This window comes from Telopea speciosissima, chromosome 7, assembly GCF_018873765.1.
Source record: "Telopea speciosissima isolate NSW1024214 ecotype Mountain lineage chromosome 7, Tspe_v1, whole genome shotgun sequence".
Taxonomy (NCBI): domain Eukaryota; kingdom Viridiplantae; phylum Streptophyta; class Magnoliopsida; order Proteales; family Proteaceae; genus Telopea; species Telopea speciosissima.
In genome coordinates, this window is record NC_057922.1 from 58,897,293 (window position 1) to 58,916,525 (window position 19,233).

Here is a 19,233-nt window from a genome sequence, read left to right on the forward strand (position 1 = left end):
CAATGACACAAAATAAGATGGTTGAACGGTCCTATAACCACAATTGAGATCAGTATAAGGGTAGAGGAATAGTTGCTGAAAGTTTGAACACAATCGAGTGGTTAAATTAGCAGCTAATAAGGTAATCCTAGCACTAGTAGGAATAGGGGTAAAACAGTAATTTAACAATGAAAACAAAATTCTGGAACTAGGGTTTGTAATGGACAATCGATCCAATAATGTTAGACATAAAAAATAGCTTAAACATTAGAATCGATTTAGGTAGAAAGGTCTAATCATCTCCCAAACTTTGGGGGATGCACATGAAGTTGTGAACTCATTGGCCAAAAAGTGTAAAGAGACAAAGGCAAGTTATTGACAGTACTTTGACTCAGGTGGACAGGCATTTCAGAAAGAATGACATTAGTTGAAAAAAGGGAGTTGCAGGCAAAGACTGAGAAACCAAAAGTGAGGGAAGTACAACGTTGCACAACAACCTACCAAAATAAAGAGACACATAGAGCAAGAACCATACCCAGGATCCATATTAATACTGTCGCACAACTCTATGTTTATTGCCCAGTCTGGACCAATCAGCATATCACTGGTTGCCCTTTCTACACATGCCACAGCATTATTTGCCATGTTTGCTTGTTATCCAACTCCAGCTAGCTATTGGTACCTGCTAGAAACAAAAACAACCATAAAGAATACCCAAATTTTTAGTCAGAAGCACGTCAAGCCCTAATAAAACAGTAACACCGAGCTAAGCCAAAACAACTATTCATGGATTTCTTGCCCATGAGAAAAAAATCAATTAAAAAAGAATTTGAAATCACCTGAATTAAATATCTATTTCAAACAAAAGAATACTAAAAATACATCAGACTATCAGACTTCAGAATATCGTTGCAACTAATTAAGCCTGCAATCATTTCCGCCAGGATGACACTTTTACCACCACACTTCATCAGAAGGGAAATCAAAGAAAGTCAAAATCGAAGAGCATAACATCAAGAACCCATAAGACAATGAACAGTAAAACAAGAAAAAGGTATGCCATTATTAAAATATTTGAATCAAAGCATGAAAACTCAACTACAAAAAGCATAACATCAAGAACCCATAAGACAATGAACAGTAAAACAAGAAAAAGGTATGCCAATATTAAACTATTTGAATCAAAGCATGAAAACTCAACTACAAAAAGCATAACATCAAGAACCCATAAGACAATGAACATTAAAACAAGAAAGCATGCAAAACTCAACTATCTGCTTGTTTCTGATATCATCAAAGCTATGATACAATCAGACAAAAACCCAAAAGAAAATCCTCAATTTCTCCGGATTCCTGCCAGGTGATATAAACAAAAACCAAGAATAACAAGATGAGAAAATCTTGAAGACTAGCTCAGATCTTGCATAGATTTACCTGTCGAGAAACAATGTATTAGAGAGAGAGAGAGAGAGGCGGGGGGGAATTGGTCTCAAAGGGTTTCGAGGTAATTGAATTTGCTTCTCTGGGTGGTTGCATGGAAGATAAAAGTAAGCTGTGTCAGACTGAAAAGGAAGAAATCTGGATACCTTGCTCAAGAGGAAGGAATGCAATCGGAAATCGCGAATTTGGAAATTGATTTTTAATTCTTTGCTCGTTCGATGCTTCCTCCCATCTCTTTCCTTCAATCTACATTCCTATCTTCCTCTTCCCCCTTTACCGAGCGATGTGAAAATTGAAAAACATTTTCTAATGTGCTGCCTTGGTGAACGCGCGTTATTTGCAAAGGAAGGATGTAAATCTGTAAATCCGAACCGGTTATTTATCGATTTTAATTTTTCAAACCAAAATTTATTAGTCATTGGTTCGGTTTAGGGTGTCAATCCCCCAGTCTGGGCCGTTTCGGTCGGGCCTAATCAGTTCCCCTTATTTTTGGCTACTTTTGGTAATATTGTTGAAACGGCGTTCTTTGCCATTTTTCTGTCCGGTGAAAACAAAAAAACATCAAATCATGTTTGGTTTACCGGGCCATTTTAGTGATCTTTTAGAACAAATCGGAAGAAAATATCCATAAAAGAACGTTCTTTACAAACCGTCTCGGAGATGGTCTGTAAAAAACAAGAACGACAAACTGGTGAAATAATCGAGCAAAATTCATGAATCGTATTGAGTTTGAGAAAGAAACTTGTGAAGAGGAGGAGCTAACGAGGAGACGCAAACCTGCAACTGCGCCCTTCAAGGTAAGATCAGCATGCCTCTCTCTCTCTCAAAAACCCTTTCAACTCTGTTACCCAATTAATTTTGTATTATAAGGGGTGAAGGGTTCGAGCCATTTGACGAACAGAGACTAGGTTCTGGCAGGAATCTATTTGGTGTTATTAGAGGGAGAGAAACCTAACCCTGCAACTTCCACTATCGAATCCAATCTCTCTTTCTCCCCCTCTCTATTTGCCTCCCCTCGTCTGTGGCAGTGTGTCTGGTGTTTGGCAAATCTGTACAGAATAGCACCGCTGCAAGTGCCCGCATCAATCTAACTCTCTTCCTATCTCTGTGCGTGTGGGTTGTTCCTTCTACTAGGTGCCTTGGAGCCGTGGAGACACTTTAGCCCCATAAAAGGGAAGTGATAGTTCTCTCTCTCTCTCTATTGAAATTATAACTCTCTGCACTTCTTATTTTTACCTCCGTGAATTGGTGCTGGAGGTGGGTTTGGAAAGGGTGGTGGAGCTAGGGGTGGATTTGGTAAGGGTGGCGGTGTTGGTGGAGGAATAGGCAAGGGAGGGGAACTCGGTGGTGGAATTGGTAAGGGTGGAAGAGTTGGAGGTGATGCTGGAGGTGGGGCTTCACGATGGTGATGGTGTTAATGGTGGGTGGCGGTGGTGGTGATGGTGTGGTGGTAGTATTGGGTATCTAAATGTACATCGTAAAAGAAGATGATGATTTGGGGAAGATGAGGGCATTTTGGTCTTTTTAAATTTTAACAAATAGGTTAGGGCAATTAGGTCTTTTCAAATTTTAAAAAAGGTTGAAGGAAGGGTAGTTTGGTCATTTTTAACATTTAATGCTTGGTGTGGACTTAAATGGCTTTAGGTGAAAAAGTAAGGGAGGTACGTGGAATTTTCAGGGGGTGGTGCGTGTGGACTTGTTCGAACCTTAGGGGGTAAGAGGAATATTGGATGCATTTTAAGGGGGTGCGTGTATTTACCCTCTTTTTTTCTCTACAATCTTCACATGCAGTGAACTTCTACTATGGAGTTTGGATTCAAATCTCAAAATTGGGTAAGTTACACGTCACCCCTTGATGTTCAAATGAAACTCAAATCACTCACAGTTTTTTGAAAATACTCATCCGTCCCCCTCTACAATAATGGTGTCGTTAATTATTAGTGTGAAAGTACTATTCTACCCTTGTACTAAAACATTAGAATTGAATTCAGAATACTATCCTTCCTTCATCTTCAACTTAAAATACCCCACCCCTTTCCAGCAACTAAGATAGCAGCACCGCCACTCCATCGGTTGCTTAGCATGCTCCACAGCTTGATAAAACAAATCAACCGCTGCTACAGTGGATGATCAGTGGTTACTAGAGGGGTTCGGTGAGAGTCCTCTAGCAACAATCCCACACAGTACTCTTTGTCGGTCTCTATTGGAGCTCGAGACTAAAGCGGGCCATATCCTATCCAAGGAAGGTTAAGGAAAAGCAATCAAAAAAGGGAATTAAAAGCATGGGAAAAGAAGAAAATATCTCGATTCTTTAAAAAAGAATCGAGTGTTTCTTCTCCTCCTTCGTTCTCTTCTAGTACTTTCTTTTGCTTTCCGGTATTTGAAAGAGACTTCTCCATTCAACCCCGTTTAAATATGGCAGAGCTCATAGCTTATACGGAGAAAAAGAAAAGAAAGAGAGAGGGAGACGTAAAGTAATTAAAGGGTTGTCCAGTGTCGTGGGAGAGGGCCGGTCTTCACTCTTGACTTCTTCCAGTTCAATACTCAGAAGAAATTCAGAAAAGCCATTAAAGAGAGATAAAAGGCAGGGTCTCTGGGTATCTCTATCCATCAAAAGATCGTCGTTTTAATCGTTGCATTCGATGACCCGATCTCGTTCCATTACTTCTCGTTAGTTACCCAACAGAATTCTCTCTTTATCTCTCTATCTTTATGAGTTGCTAATAACGTCATGTGGTGGGGGAAGGTTTAATCTCTCCAAGACTCTACCTCACTCCATCTAACCCCAACCTAGATTTCATCCACGGCCTCCATCGATCTTACCTAACCATAGCCAGGCAACCCTCATCTTCTCCTATTCTTCCACCTCCCTGGTCCTAGGAAGCGAATCCCCCACGGTTTGCATTGATCGAAGTGGGTTTCATTGAGAATTGCTCGGTGCGAAACATGAATCTTAGTGGCAGAAAACAGAGGGTTCACTCAGATTTTCTTTGAAGTGGCTAATGTGGAGAAGAAAAGATTGAGATGGGAGAACACACAGTACCCATGATGACGGTGCCGTGGAAGATCATCCATGATTTGGAGATTCGCGAAGCAGGCCAAGGATGGGAGGATGAAGGGGGTTAGCCTCGATGTCATCTCCAACGCAGGCTGGTCCACGAAATTGGGACCCTCAAAATTCTCAAACCCTAAAAATCTAAAACACATGAAGCTCTAACCGAAATAGTGCAGGATTTGTTGGGATTAGTGACATTCCCCTGTTCTTCATCCCAATCCACCGCCCCATCTCTATCCCTACTAATGAGCACATTTATGTGGGAAATCTTAGGGCATAAAGCATACATTTTACCACATTAATCAGAGTTACTTGGTGCTTTCTTGTGCTTTTCAGATTTTAGGTGAATTCTTGTAAAAATGGAGGAAATGATGCTAAAGAAATGTTTTTAAGCTGTTTAAAGGTGTTAATGGCTTGGATACGTAGCCCATTGAGTCAATTTCGTAACGGTTCAAACGGCACTTGATTCCGAGTTAAAACGAAGAAGTTACGGCCGTTTCTGTAACGAAACACGAAAATGGTCTATAGGAGTTTATTTGTAATTATTGACAGTCGGCTGGGGACAAAGTGAAGCGAAAATTCAGATTTCAGGGCCTTAACGCAATTATTATAAGTTATATTTATTGTACCCGAAAGATTCCATTTGGAGGGCTCTGGACAGTCCAACTTCAACTTGAGATATCTTGGGCTCCCGAACTCCAAATTGGACGAAATTTGGGTCTATTTTGGGTGATTTTTCGCAAGGAACACAATGGTGAGACCTATTTAAGTACCCCATGCTCCACGTTTCCTGAAGAACAGAATGGATATTTTATTTATTCTTGAAGGAATCCTAGTCATCACCCTTACTCTCTCTCTCCTCCAACTTCTCAAGGGCACTTCTGGAATTCTACTTGGGATAGACTTATTTTGAAAAATATTCTCTCACGTATGGAAAGTTGAAAAATCAAAGATGCTTTGATTTTATTGCTTGGAGAATATATCTACAAAGAAAATGAAGCACTTGTTAGAATTTGAAGTTTACTTTTCTATAAATAGAAGGCCTATGTAAACAATCTTCTCTTCTTCCTCTTTCTATTTTTTTCTTTTTTCTTAGGATTCAAGGCATTGTAAAAGATGAAGGAAAAGAGAATATTATATTTTCTTAGGGAATATTTCTCCTACACTTCCCTCTTCTCTCTTCTCTTCTCTTCCCCCTATAAATACCCCTTGCCCTTTGGGTGGTAAGAAGTTAGTTTTTTTTAGTTTAGTTTTTAGTTAGTTTCTAGTTCAATTTTAATTCAGTTTTTTGTGTAATTTTTAGTTCATTCACTTAGTAAAATTTATTTTCTTCTTCTCCTTCTAAGTTATGATTTTTGACCTTTCTAAGTTCTAGTTTGCTTTTTGATTTTCATTTAATGGTTGTAATAGGTTTAGTTTATGCTTTAATTTCAATTTAAGTATTCAATTGGGTTGTAATTTCTTAATTCTAGTTTAGGTTTTAAGCGTTCTAGTCTAAGCTCTTAAGTTGATGACAAGACTTGAAGATTTAGAAGAGAAGGCCATAGTAAGTTTATGCAAGTATTCAAGCTTTTCAATTACATTCATGCAAACACATCTAGGTTTTACTAACTAAACTCTCAATCTCATTCTCCCTTTCCTCTATCTCTCTCTATCTTCTTCTTCTTCTCCCTCTATTTCTTTTATTTTTTTATATGGTTGTGGTATGTGGATGCACTTTTATTCTCTTATTTCTTTTTATGTGATTATGAAGTGTAGCTGCGTTTTTTTTATTCCTTTCAATTCGCTTTAGTTTGATAGGTTAGATGCTCATGTGTTAGGACGCTAATTTAATCCCTTAATTTTGTTAGATGCTTATGAGTTAGGATGCATTAGTTTTCATTAATTTAATTAGTTTAATTTAACACTTTAATTTGGTTCACTTTACATTACTTTTAAGTTAGTTAAATAGAGTGGCGTATATCTCTTCGTGTTCGACCCGTAGTTACGATTGACCCGTAAACTTGCGGTATTATTTTAACTCAAACACCTACAACCCACCCATCCTCTACAAAATTGTAAACCCACCTCTGGCGTTAAGTTCACCGATGAGGTTTTCCGGTGAGATTTTAATCTCCTAGTGAACTCCAATGTTTCTCTATTGGCTTATGGTGACATTTTAATCTCCTAGTAGTTGATCTGATCTCGATCTTGGCCACTCCGATGAACTTATGCTTGACATTGAGTTGCCGGTGTGAGAAAGAAGATGAATTTGGGGTTTTTAGTTACAACGATAAAATCATAAATCAATACTGATCAAGGGTAGTTTAGGAACTTAGATTTATTTAATTGACTAACAATATAAAATTAACAGTAGAAGTCTAATATAGGGGTGATTTGAGTATTTTGAAAAACCAGGAGTGATTAAGTTTCGTTAAAAAATTAGGGGTGACGTGTAATTTACCGTGAGAATAGCTTAGTGAAGAAACAAGAAAATATAAGCCACGGGTTATGTTTTGCCTGGTTGGTTCTTATTAAAAAATAATGTTCTAAATGTTGGGTGTCCCAAAAAGGGGCTATGGTTTTCGCTGTACCGTTCTAAATAATTTACCAATGTTAAGCAATTTGTTATGAATCACACCATTATTACAGACATTTATGGAAAGAAGAACATGAGTTTGTCTCAACAAAATGGAGTAAACATACATCAGCCACATGATCTTGAATAGCCAGGTGTCACTCTCCAAAGCCCGCACTACACGATAAGAGAACAATTTAAATATCGCCAAGTCGCCCGGCAGACCGTGCCTTACCCCTGCTCGAGCGCCAGACGATCCAAATTATTGAATTGAAGACGATTTTTATCCCATCGTATGTATTATAGTGCCACACGGCTACACTCTACAGTGGGATGTTGTTGCAGGAATCTTGGAGAGTTGAGCCTTTGGAGTTGCTTTAGACGAGCGCGAAAGAGAGGGAGAGAGAGTTTTTGTGGCGAAAAGTAAAAAACTTCGTCAGCTGAATGCTTCCACGCCTCCCATTTGCTCTCCGCGGAACTCTGTCTCTCCATCTTCTCAATACAGCTCTATAATATCGCTGGAGCACCAGGTGCCGGCAGCAACTCTTCGATTGGAGTGTCATCGCTCTTCCGCCGGCATGGCGCGAATCCTCTCCCGCGTTTTGCCTCTCGCTTTCAACTCGTCCACTAACAACTGCGTTTCTTCTCGCTCTCTACCCCATTCGGTTTCCGTTTCTTCTGCATCTCGCTTTCTTATATCTGCCACTGATTCTTTGATTTTCGGCCGGGGATATCACGTGCTATCTCGGGCGGATCGAACAACTTCTTCGAGAGCAGTCAGAGCCGGAAGGATTTTCGCTACCGACAGAGGGTACCGAAAAGTGAGGCACCGGTTGGGGAAGAAGAAGGAGAAGGAGTTGGAGCTCGATGTTAAGATTTGTATCGAGGAAGAGTTGCCTGACGATCCCGAGATTCTGGTGCGTTTGTAATTGGCTTTGCTTCTCTGTGTTTCTCTATTATAGGAACACCGAAATGAATAATGTGAGTGGTTTCTTGGGGTTTTTAATGACATGTTGCGTGCATGTGTTTGAAGATTTTCTTTCAGTTTCGAGCGGAACAGCGGAAAATGCGTGTTTTAGTTATTTATAATTTCATATGGAAGAATTAAATTGCATTTGCTTTTTGAAAGACAAGAGAAGGAAATTCGACACATTTCTTTTGAATCCGTTTTTGATTATTGAAGCTAAATCTTTTTCATGTTGACGATAGAAAAAAAAACAAAAACATTAGGGTCCAATTTTTGTTTTCAACCTTTGTAGTTTAATTTCAGTTGGTGATGACATAGAAGGATAAGTTTCAAGGAGCAGTCTGTGATAGATAATTAAATAAAGTGGGTTTCTTTTTTGTTGTTGCCCCCCCCCCCCCCCCCACACACACACACAGAAAAAAAAGGAAGAAGAGAAAAAAGATATTTTACGCAACACAAGTGGGACTTCCCTTTGCCTTTTATGCAGTTTATTTTATTTTCTGATTGATATCATCATTTTTGTCGCAGAATATTGCAGAAATGCTCAGGCTAAATGTTCCCATGGCAATGAAGTTAGCATTTGATGGTCTAAACGATTCAGAGTATAAAACAAGAGACAATACTATAGATGACGTTGGTGGATACGAAACTGTTGAGCTATCTGTTCTTCTTTGCAATGATGAATTCATTCGAAAACTCAATAAAGATTGGAGGGATGAGGACCATGCTACAGACGTTCTCTCTATGTCGCAACATATTCCTGAACTTAAGCTCCCAATAGTATGAATTCAGTCCTTTAACAGAATCTTGTCTTTTCTCTCAAGTTGGTAAACTCTTGACGTGCTTCATTTATTTTGCAGCTAATGTTGGGTGATATAGTTATTTCTGTTGAGACCGCAGCAAGACAAGCAGAGGAAAGAGGGAATACGCTTCTTGATGAGATACGCATCCTTGTGGTTGGTTGTTGATTGTTCATTAGTTTTTCCCCACTTTTATTGTTTCCAGATCAATTATGTGGATTTGAATTTTCAGCTTTCTCTGACATGGTTTTTGGTAGCTTGTTTTATTCTATTGATACGGCATGTCTTATTTATTTTTTTCTTTTTTAAGATACATTATTTGATAGTTATGAATAACCAAACAACTATTAACTAACATAACATCATAACTACATAATAGTAAGGCATATAACGATGGCAAAAATTCCTTTACACAGCCACCTAGGAAGGCTGATGCAGTTAAAGGTGTCTAATCGGGCCAATTGGGTCTTATAAGACTTCATTTTGGCCAATGGTTGGGTTCTATGGGTCTTAGGCTTGTTATTTTTGGGTTTATTAATGTAACATGCTTAATTTATAAGCTCATTAGTGGGAGTAAAGTTAGCAAACGGGATTAGTAGTTAAATTAAGTGTTTGAGTTAGATAGGAAACTTAATAGCTTTAAAGAGTGTTGTTTTGAGTCTACTTGCTTTAAGTCAGTATAAGAGAACGATTAAGAGCCCTTTATGAGTCAATAGGAATTTTAGAAGGTCTTTATGTATGTCATACACCTTCCATCAATTGGAGATGATTTGAGAAAAGAACATGAGTTTTTCTTAAAGGGTTTTGGAGCTGTTGAGCTTGGTATACAGGATTGGATCCTAGACCTAATTTCTTCTCCAGTGATTTCAGGGTTTGTTCCTGCAATTCTCGTCTCTCTTCATATCCAGTTCTAATTTTGTTCTTAGCATAAAAGTTCTTATCTTTTTTCTAGTTTCTTGAATTCCTATCCAACTATTAATTTTCTGAAACTTCAAACCTAACCATTGGATTTCATTTTTGTGTCCATACTTGCAATTGGTTTATGTTTTGAATCTTTTTATGGTTTCAAAATTCTAACTTGGAACCGATTTCCCATTTTTCTGCTACAAGTTTGATTTCAGTTTAATCGATTTTCAAGTTCATGTTTTCTAAGTTTCATCTCAGATTTCTGACTATCAGTAGGCTTGTTATTCGAACTGAAATCGATCTCTAATCTGGTTTGTCCGAACCTTCTATCGATTCTCAAATTTAGGAATTCCTTCTTCAAGTAGGAATCTTAATATCCTAAGAATCTTACCATTGGATCAAACATGATTTTTGATATTATAATCTCTCATCCAATTACTGGCTTTGACCAGAATATTGCCTGTATTTGATCCCTTGTTTCTCTGTTATTAAAAATCTTTGGAAATCTGGTTTTATTCCTTATGTGTTATCCTGTGACAAGATTCTCCCACTTGATCTCACTGGTTTGAGATTAGCATTGCAATAATTGGTATCAGATGCCAAAGTTCTTGCAGTTTTCTAACCATGATAGGGCCCTCTCACATCTCCAACCCTGAGCTAGTGAGCTCTACAAGCTATACAAGGAGTTACAGGAAAATCAGCATGGTAATAAAACAAAACTTGACAATTTCATGGTAGAGACCTTGTCTAAGTGAGAACAAACTCACAAGACCTTCGCTGAGATTCGTGCCTTCATGAGGAGATTTGACAAGCAGATGTAGGGCCATTTATACCAGTTTCTCAGTTTGGAGCTCTATGGATTACGGATACACCTCTGAGAGACTGAGACAACAACCTGAGCCAGTTATTCTCAAGGATGTCACTCGGCAGTTTTCAGACAGGGATTACGGCATCAAGGTCAAGGTTCTAGAGTTTGATGGAGAAAAGGGACTTCAGGATTTTCTTGATTGATTGATTAAGTTCGAAAGGATTTTCTTCTATAAGTCATCTCCAAATGACAATAAGTGCAAGCTTATACTCGCCAAATTCACTGGGATACATGTTCGTCGTGGGATGATGTGCTACAGTTAAGGCTCATCAGGCGACTTGGACTTGTTACAAATTGGGAGGCTATGAAGCAGATATTGAGCAAAAAATCTGTTCATCCTAATTTTGAGAAGGTGCTTTTCCACAAGATAGTTTATTTTCATCAAGGCATTAAAAGTGTGGATACCTGCACCATGGAGTTGTACAAGTTGTCCTCCAGATGCAGACTCCAGGAGACAGATCAACAACGAGTATTGGGGTATATCAGTGGGCTGAACACACAGATTTGGTTAGAGTTTAATGCAAAATCAATCTTGAACTAGGGAAGAACCAGTGGGAGATCAATTGCAACATGATTGGATAAATGGACAAACCAATATTGATAATAGAATTTTCAAAAACTTTTTTTCCCCTTTTTATTTATGAAAGAAGAAATAAAAGATGAGGGGAAGAAAGGACATGACCTGGCTTCTCCACCAAGGCCTTCGGGAGGCTTCATCACCACCCAACCAAGGCTTCACCACCTTGGGTTTGCTGCTGAATCACCTCAGGAAGTCAGGAACTTGCATCTCACAAAGAGGATAATTGAATAGCCAAAAACCGATGGGAGTGTCTCCCTTTTCTTATAATTATGATATTGGAGGTGGGAAGTCTTGGCTACTACGAAGCTTACAAAATCGCAACTCTAGAAAAAAAAACAACTTTTTACAAAGAAGATTAGTTGTTAATGCACAACAAAGAAAGAAACAGAAAATACTAACTACTAAGTAGCTATTGACTAACAATTGAATAACAATTAGAGTAGAATGCAATAACCGTCGATGTCGTTTGCCATCCTTCTCTAGCTCTGATACCAAATAAAGTGTAAACCATCTCAAACTAGGGAAGAACCAGTGGGAAATCAATTGCAACATGATCACATATAGGGACAAATCAATATTGATAACCAAACTTTCTAACCCTTGTTTTTACATATAAAAGAAGAAATAAAAGATGAAGGAAGAAAAGAGGAAGAAGGGATATGACCTGGCTTCACCACCAAGGCCTGCGGGAGGCTTCCCCACCACCCAACCAAGGCCTTACCACCTTGGGTTTGTTGCTGAATCACCACAGTAGCATGCATTTCACAAAGAGAACTCAATAGCTGATTAGTCAAAACCAGTGGGAGTGTCTCTCTTCTCTTGTATTTATAATATTGAAACTGGGTTACGTGAACAGTAAGCCTTGGGCTACTAAATAGCTTACAAAGTAGAAACTCCAGAAAAAAAAAAGCAATTTTTTAGAAAGAAGATAGTTGCTAAACGCCTAAACCATAAAAAGAAAGAAACGGAAAATAGTAACTGCTAAGTAGCTATTAAGTAGTAGTAGATCTAACAGAATATTCCAACAATCTTCTAGATAATATCCTCTCCACACAAATCACATGGGACCCACACAAATCTTCATTTAATCTTCTATAATATCCTCCATGCAAATCTCCTTCAAATCTTCTAAAAGCAAACAATAAACACTAAAATAGAAACTAACTACTTAATCCTTTATAGGACTCTAATCCCTAATATTTGGGCTTATAGAATTAGCCCATTACAAGAGAAAATTCAAAATTTTTTTTAGTTGGCTCGTAATCCATATAACCATTGTTGTCTAGGCGACCAAAATGCTCGCCTAGGCAACCAAGGCGACACTAGTTGTCAAGGTGCCTGGATGCCAAGGCAGTCACCTACTCACCTCAGGTCCTCAGCGATGCCTTGACAACAATGCATATAACCCATTGGGCACTCAAAATTAAGCCTATTGGTCCATTCTTGGTCTTGCTGTTGGCCTTCTTATTCTTCTGAACTGCATTAGAAATTGCTGACGATGACTTCTGATCAATCGATCTGGCAGCTGCGTTTACCAAGACCATCAAGTACAGTCATCAGAACGAAATGATCAAGACTTATTTAGCCTACAAGAGGTAGAAAGGATTATTGAGCCTCACAAAGTTAAGGTCAAGATGCTTGAGGTCTCCAAAGTTAACAAGTAGCTGAAAAACATTGTGTTAATTGTGGTGAGAAAGGTCACTTAGGTAGTAAATGTCCCCACAAGACTTGCCATGTGGACATAGGTGAGACATGACAGAGAAGGGTAGCAGTAATTATGTGTGTGATTATTATCTTTATCCTCCTAATCCAAATGATGACACCAATTATAGTTTTGATGACAAAGACAAAGTTAACTCAGCCAATCTTGCTCTATTTTCCAATGAGCTAGTAGAGAATGCTCCTCTCTTTTGACAGAATGGTACTCTACTGAGATGAGGATTCAACTGCAATGCATACAGTTATCAGTACAGGAGCGGAAACCATTCTCATCTCCACAGACTTAGTTCGAGAACTTCACGACCCTCAAAAGCAGTTTTTTTTTTTTTTTTCTTTCTATAAATGTGCGAGGTTTTGTACCCCGCAGCGGCAGGAACCTCATGCACTGGGTACCAACTGTTTTTTCCCTGAGGGTTTGGGCCTAATGCTAGTGGAGAAGCCGATGTAGTGCAAGTTAACATACAGTTTAGGCCGCTTCAGTATCAAATGACTTGCCTACTCATCCCCCTTTAGCGTGTTGTGACGTTCTCTTATGGCGACCATGGCAACGTAAGACTGGTATTCTCTACAATAAAAAGCGGGCGTACCCAGTGCACAAGGCTCCTGCCACTGCGGGGTCTGGGAAGGGTCATAATGTACGCAGCCTTACCCCTGCTTTCTCAGAGAGGCTGTTTCCATACTCGAACCCATGACCACTTGGTCACAACGGAGCAACCTTTACCGTTGCACCAAGGCCTGGTAAAGATGGTGCACGGAATACCTTCGAGGTGACGCAAGGAGCAAGTAAGTTTCTGATGTTGCTTCACGCGTTGACGGATATGCCTCAACAGCGATAGTTTTCTCCTCTAGTTATGGTCAGTGTCTCCTCCCCACACATGGAGTTGCGGTCTGACCATCCTCCCTGAGATACGTGCCACCTCATCGTCAAGTTCATTACAAAGGCACTTGAGTTTTTGTCGAGTTCTTTTATGAGCGGGAGAGCTGATGCAACTACTTGGTTCATTATTGTTAATTAGGGGTTATTTTTGTCTAATTACATTTTTTATTTAACATTATCTCTTTGTTAGCTACGTAGGAGTGAGAGTCCAAATTTACTTTGTGCTTTGTTTTAGATGTCAATCACAACTGGGCATAACCTTTTTATATACGTATAATCCTTCTTTAGTTTTTAGATTTGGTGTACCTCTTACGGCCGTGGAGTGGCGCAACTATTTTGTTCTTCCTTCTAATCCTCCTTCCATTTTCCTTCTTTCTTGCATCTCAGGTACAACCTTCCTCCTCTCTTCCGTATCCTTCCTCTCTCCCTATAATATTACTCGTTCTTTTTATTCCTTTTCCCCTGGCGCAAATGAACAAGTTGGGCTGGAAGGGATTTGATCAAACTCCCTCATCCCCAACTCTTTCTCTTTTGTATTTGGTATGCTGTTATACATCCCAGGGGTGATCCTATCTGTACAATCTGGTTGCAGAAACTTGCGTGGATTATGAAGTCATCCCTTGAGATCAGACCTGCTACGTTTAGCGATTTTTTTGTGAATCAGTTCAAACCAATTCTTCACATCCCTGCTTAATCGATAACTAGTGGGTTGAATTAGACCAGCAGGTCTAGGCCATTGTTAGCCAAGACATGTTTAAAATCCGTTCCCCTTTTTTGATGTTTTAAACATGTTTTGCTGTTTACGTCTCAAATGGACAGAAAAAAAAAAACACATATTTTTATCTTCTGCATTTTAAACGTGTTCGGGTTTGTTTGAAACTAAAAAAATGCCACGTGTATCCTATGTGCGGTTCATGTGTATAGAGTATATACCGATAAGGGAGCATAAGACTCCTACTTTCATGTGAGACGTGTGCTAATTAATATGTAACCATATCGAATCAATTGCTTATGCTGAAACAGTTCCCTATGCAAAAACTACATCCCCTTTCATTTCATGTTTATCCTTTATTATTATTTTTTCATTAAACTTATAATAGGTTATGGAATATATATGCATTAATGTTGGATGTTATAGTTTTGAATATTAGATGTGGGTATTCGGGTAAAAATTTATCAATTTATATGAGTATGCTGCCTTTTTTTTTTTTGTGGAAATCTACTTGTTTAAAACCCACACAGTCTGTTTCCAATTTTCTGTTGTTCTCTGTTTTCTTGACCATTTTTGACCATACTGTTCAGAGTTTTGTGCCGTTTAAAACCCGTACCGTCCGTTTCCGTTTTTGTGTTGTTCCCGTTTTTGCTAACTATGGTCTGGGCGATTCTGAATCTCAGTCTTGGGGCTGTTTGATGCTGATACGTTATGTTGAAGCTCACTATTGTCTTCAATTCTATCGTGAATGGTGAACCTCTTGAATTCGAGAGGTAGAAGAAAACTTAAACTTCTATAGATTATAAGGACATTTTTGTGCATTTACATAAAAAACCTTATATGTCTTGTGTCCTTTTATTTTGTCCCCCATTCCACTTTAATTTCTTAAAGCTCCTTATTTTGCAAAGTGGTTCGACTTAACCCTGTTCAATGTTTAAATACGAGATTGGTCCTTACTTTTCAAAGTAATTACCATTCTGCTACCGAGTCTATCTGCTCTTTGAAGTTAGGAAATTGAGATCACCACTGTTGAGCCATTTATTAGTTGGGTGGGCCTAAAATGATCCATAATCAGGGTTATTAACCAGGGATCGAATTAAAGGCATTCCTTTATGGCCTATTTACTTTTTCCATGTGGCAATTCCAACTGTTGGATAGATAGGGTACGGGCTGGATATTGACTGCTTGCCAAATTGCAAAGCCCAACTCGATCATATACCTCTCCATCTGTCAACATTTTTCCTTCTGTTTTCAGCCTTCCATTTGCTTTTTGGGTTTAAAATGATTTTCCCAGGGTTTCATATTTTCAACCACTTTTAAGAGATATCCGAAGCGTTATTTTGCCAAATGGCCTATTCTGTTTCAGATGACACTTGACATGTGAATAAGGGATTCCTGGCCCTATCTGCCCACTAAAATTAGGCTCTACCTGATCCAAGGGTTGAGGTTTTGGTCTCGGGCATGGTTTCGGCCAGCCCAAAAACTGAGTTGTCTCGGTGAGATACCGAGATCCCGAGATGATGCATTTTTTTTTTGGTTGAAAATTTTGGCCCCTGGTTTCAGTGGTCATATGACCTAATTAGGTCATGAAACTTGCAAGACAGCCTATTTTAGGCCTTATAAACATAATGGAACTCTAGTTTATTAAAAATCACACCCAAAATGGTAGTTTGACTTGGGGCCCTACGTTGGTAGTGTACGCTCTATGTATATACTGAATTACTGATCTTTAGTATTGGCACACATATAATTCAAGTAATACCACTTAAATAAGCACTAGGAATGAAAAGACATCAAATTATAAACCATTTCATAAATCATACTTGTAACATTGTTTGTTACATAGAATGAATTTTTTTTTTTGGGGGGGGGGGGGGTTGTTCAAAAACTGGCGAAATCAGTCGAGTTCAGTGAGAGGAGGTCGAAATTTTGGCCGAGACAAGTCGAGAATAGGTATTTATATAAGGTGGCTTTGTAGCATTTTGACCAACACAAAATCTTGAACCGAAATTTCGGTGAGATACCAAAATTTAAGTTGAGATTATGCTGATTTCTTGTTTCGTGGGTGGTTTCGTCTCGGTACATGAAATACCAAGATATTTACCGAGATCGCGCGAGACCTCCAACCTTGACCTGATCTGCCATGTGGCAGATATTAGGGCTGTGGAGGAAACCAGAGCCCATAAACAAATAGGATAATTAAAAAACCATAAAGGGAGAATGTTCTCTCTGCCGGGGGCGCAGGCTGCGCCCAGACACATGGGGGTGGGTGCAATGACCACCCTGCCCCCTGAGTGGCAGGCCCATGTGTCTGGGCGCAGCCTGCGCTGCGACACAGAGAATATGAGCCCAACCATAAAATATGACATGGAATGTAATATTTGGTGCTTGCTTTGGCTCCCGCCTAGGTGCCATGGTGACTTGCCATTTCCTTGGCATCATGACAAGGTCAGCATTTCTCAAACCTCATTGCACCCTGTCTATCTGAAACCTCTTCGTCCATCTGGTTACAATGTACAAGGGCCCTTTGCATTCAGCCGTCTAAATCTAATAACCTTAGAGGAGTCACTTTCAACTCATAAAGTGAGACTTCAGTAGTCCTCTTTATTTGTGTTCTTAGGCCCCAGGACTAGTCATCTTTCTTTTTATTTGCTTTTGGCTTAGGTCAGGTTGTTGTATTTTATTAACTGTGTTTCCAGAGCCAGAGAGGTCTGTTGTTCATTCCTTCATTATCCATTTCCATGCCACCTCAAACAATTTCCCCTCAACTTATACTTATTGGAGCTATCCCTAAATTACCTTGAATGTTTTCATTTCTTATTTTTAGTTTTTCTCTCTCATCCATTTTAACGTGCTCTTCACCATATTATATATTGTAAGAACATAATGATTAATGACTGTCCATTAGCTTAGGTGGTTTGACATTATTGCACTTACCTTTTAATAGCAATGGACTTCCTGATCTGAAACCGATTAAATTGAATCTGCTATATCTTGGATCGATATTTGGTCTTATATATGCATATGATAATCCTATAATTGGATCATATCTGGATATACTTAGGTGTGATCTGCTATGACCCTAGAATGCTAAAGATGTAGCTTGACTTTTCCATGCTCAGGGAGATTCTCTCGTCTTTGCTGGAAATATTTGCATGTAAGTTGAAGTAAGTGCCATAATTTGGTGTGTATTCCTCTAGGTTCATGGGTTGCTACATCTTTTGGGACTTGATCATGAAGTCAGTGATGAGGCTGAAGCAGAAATGGAGAAGGAGGAGGAACTTCTTTTGAAAAGTCTTGGATGGAAGGGGAAAGGGTTAGTTCAGAGTGCATATGCTCTTACTAATAATGAGGGTCATCAATTGGAAACTTCAGATGGTGAGTGTTTCCTCTATTGTAAAACTTTATTTCTGATGGGCCTTTCCCTTTGCTGGATAAATTCTTAAATCGATTTGGTAGTATAAGGTTTTATAAAGATATTGCTGTTTGAGATTCTTTACAGGTGACCTTTCAAAAGACAGGAAGAGAGAAGGCAGTCTGCGATTTTACAAGCCAAAATTCAGCTATATCTTCTGTGACATGGATGGTAAGCTCATGTTGAAGTTGGTATCGTGCTTTTTGATTTTTTGCATCAACTTACATTTTTGACCTACATAAATATCAGGCACACTGCTGAACAGTAGAAGCCAAGTTTCTTCAACAACAGCAAAAGCACTAAAGGAGGCTGTGTCAAGGGGAGTAAAAGTAGTGATTGCCACTGGAAAGGCGAGAAATAATTTTATGCTCTTAGTTCTAGTATTATAGATTATAGGAATGTTAATTCAGGATTGTTTCACGTATTTTACTTCTAGTCAACCGAAAGAATTATTTCCTTCAGCAACTTGCTTGTGTGCATGTGTGTAAATTTGTACGTGCACTCAGTTTATTCAGGACATTATTCCTTCTGCATTGAGTGATAGATGTCCTTGTATCAATTTCTTATTCTGCTGGACATGTACCTTATTTTTTTTGGGGGGGGGGGGGAAAGGGAGGGGTCTGTTTCTTTCTCGTAATTTACTGAATTATTCCTTGGTTATATTGTCTTGGAAACAGGCTCGTCCTGCTGCTATACATGCTTTGAAGGCTGTTCATTTAGCTGGAAATGATGGCATTATTTCAGAGTTTTCTCCTGGGGTCTTCTTGCAGGTGTATCTTTTGAATTGTTCCTTCACTTTTGGTTGTTTTCAACATGCCAACTAAATTCTGGTCTACCATCTCATGATAATCAATGACACTTTGATTACATAATTGAAAATATGTATACTGAATTTCTTATTATGTTGTTTGCTGAGCTGTTTGTGCTGGGTGGGTGGGTTTAGTCCCACATCAGGTGTGTGCGTGTGGTGTGTTGTGTATATCCGCCATTCCACGGTCCTAAAAGTTGGTTAACCATTTGGGATTGGTGTGTGGTTTGTGTGATTACACTTTCAAAAAAAAAATGATGGTCTGGTTTTAGGTTAGGCAGTTTGTTAATGGCTTAGGCAATTCCTTGGATGTGTCTTCAATGTTAATAAATTGCCACATGTCTAATGTTCAGAGGATTGGTAATTGCCTGGGCATACCCAGTGCATGAGGCTCCCGCCATTGCGGGGTCTGGGGAGGGTCATAATGTACGCAGGCAAGGCCAAAAATTAGCGTGCATCCCCGCAGTTGAGAAGCTTCCTATGGTTTAATATTTCCACTCTTCCACCTTTTCTAGTGGGTGGTAATGCTTAGGTGTATTCTGAAAATATG

The 19,233-nt window shown here is 39.0% G+C and overlaps 2 protein-coding genes and 1 long non-coding RNA gene across 4 annotated transcripts in view; 1 reads left to right on the forward strand and 2 right to left on the reverse strand.

Moving 5' to 3' along the window:
* LOC122669727 (TOM1-like protein 3) overlaps window positions 1-668 on the reverse strand; it is a 45,784-nt gene extending 45,116 nt beyond the window's left edge. The window contains exon 1 of the mRNA XM_043866568.1: window positions 515-668. Within this exon, the coding sequence (XP_043722503.1) occupies window positions 515-624 (110 nt within the window). The 5' untranslated portion in view covers window positions 625-668. The remainder of the gene's footprint in view (window positions 1-514) is intronic.
* Window positions 669-7,422: 6,754 nt separating this feature from the next.
* LOC122667903 (endoribonuclease YBEY, chloroplastic-like) overlaps window positions 7,423-19,233 on the forward strand; it is a 28,205-nt gene continuing 16,394 nt past the window's right edge. The window contains exons 1-7 of one of the 2 annotated variants that reach the window (XM_043864380.1): window positions 7,423-7,948; window positions 8,527-8,778; window positions 8,859-8,954; window positions 17,661-17,838; window positions 17,963-18,046; window positions 18,125-18,225; window positions 18,553-18,645. In XM_043864380.1, coding sequence (XP_043720315.1) covers window positions 7,610-7,948; window positions 8,527-8,778; window positions 8,859-8,954; window positions 17,661-17,838; window positions 17,963-18,046; window positions 18,125-18,225; window positions 18,553-18,645 — 1,143 coding nt within the window. In that variant the 5' untranslated portion in view covers window positions 7,423-7,609. The remainder of the gene's footprint in view (window positions 7,949-8,526; window positions 8,779-8,858; window positions 8,955-17,660; window positions 17,839-17,962; window positions 18,047-18,124; window positions 18,226-18,552; window positions 18,646-19,233) is intronic. The other variant, XM_043864382.1, reaches the window with a different exon arrangement.
* LOC122667904 lies at window positions 15,804-16,673 on the reverse strand. The gene is made up of 2 exons (XR_006333874.1): window positions 16,594-16,673; window positions 15,804-15,889 (listed from the first exon to the last, which is right to left on the reverse strand). It is a non-coding gene; the product is annotated as an uncharacterized LOC122667904 (long non-coding RNA).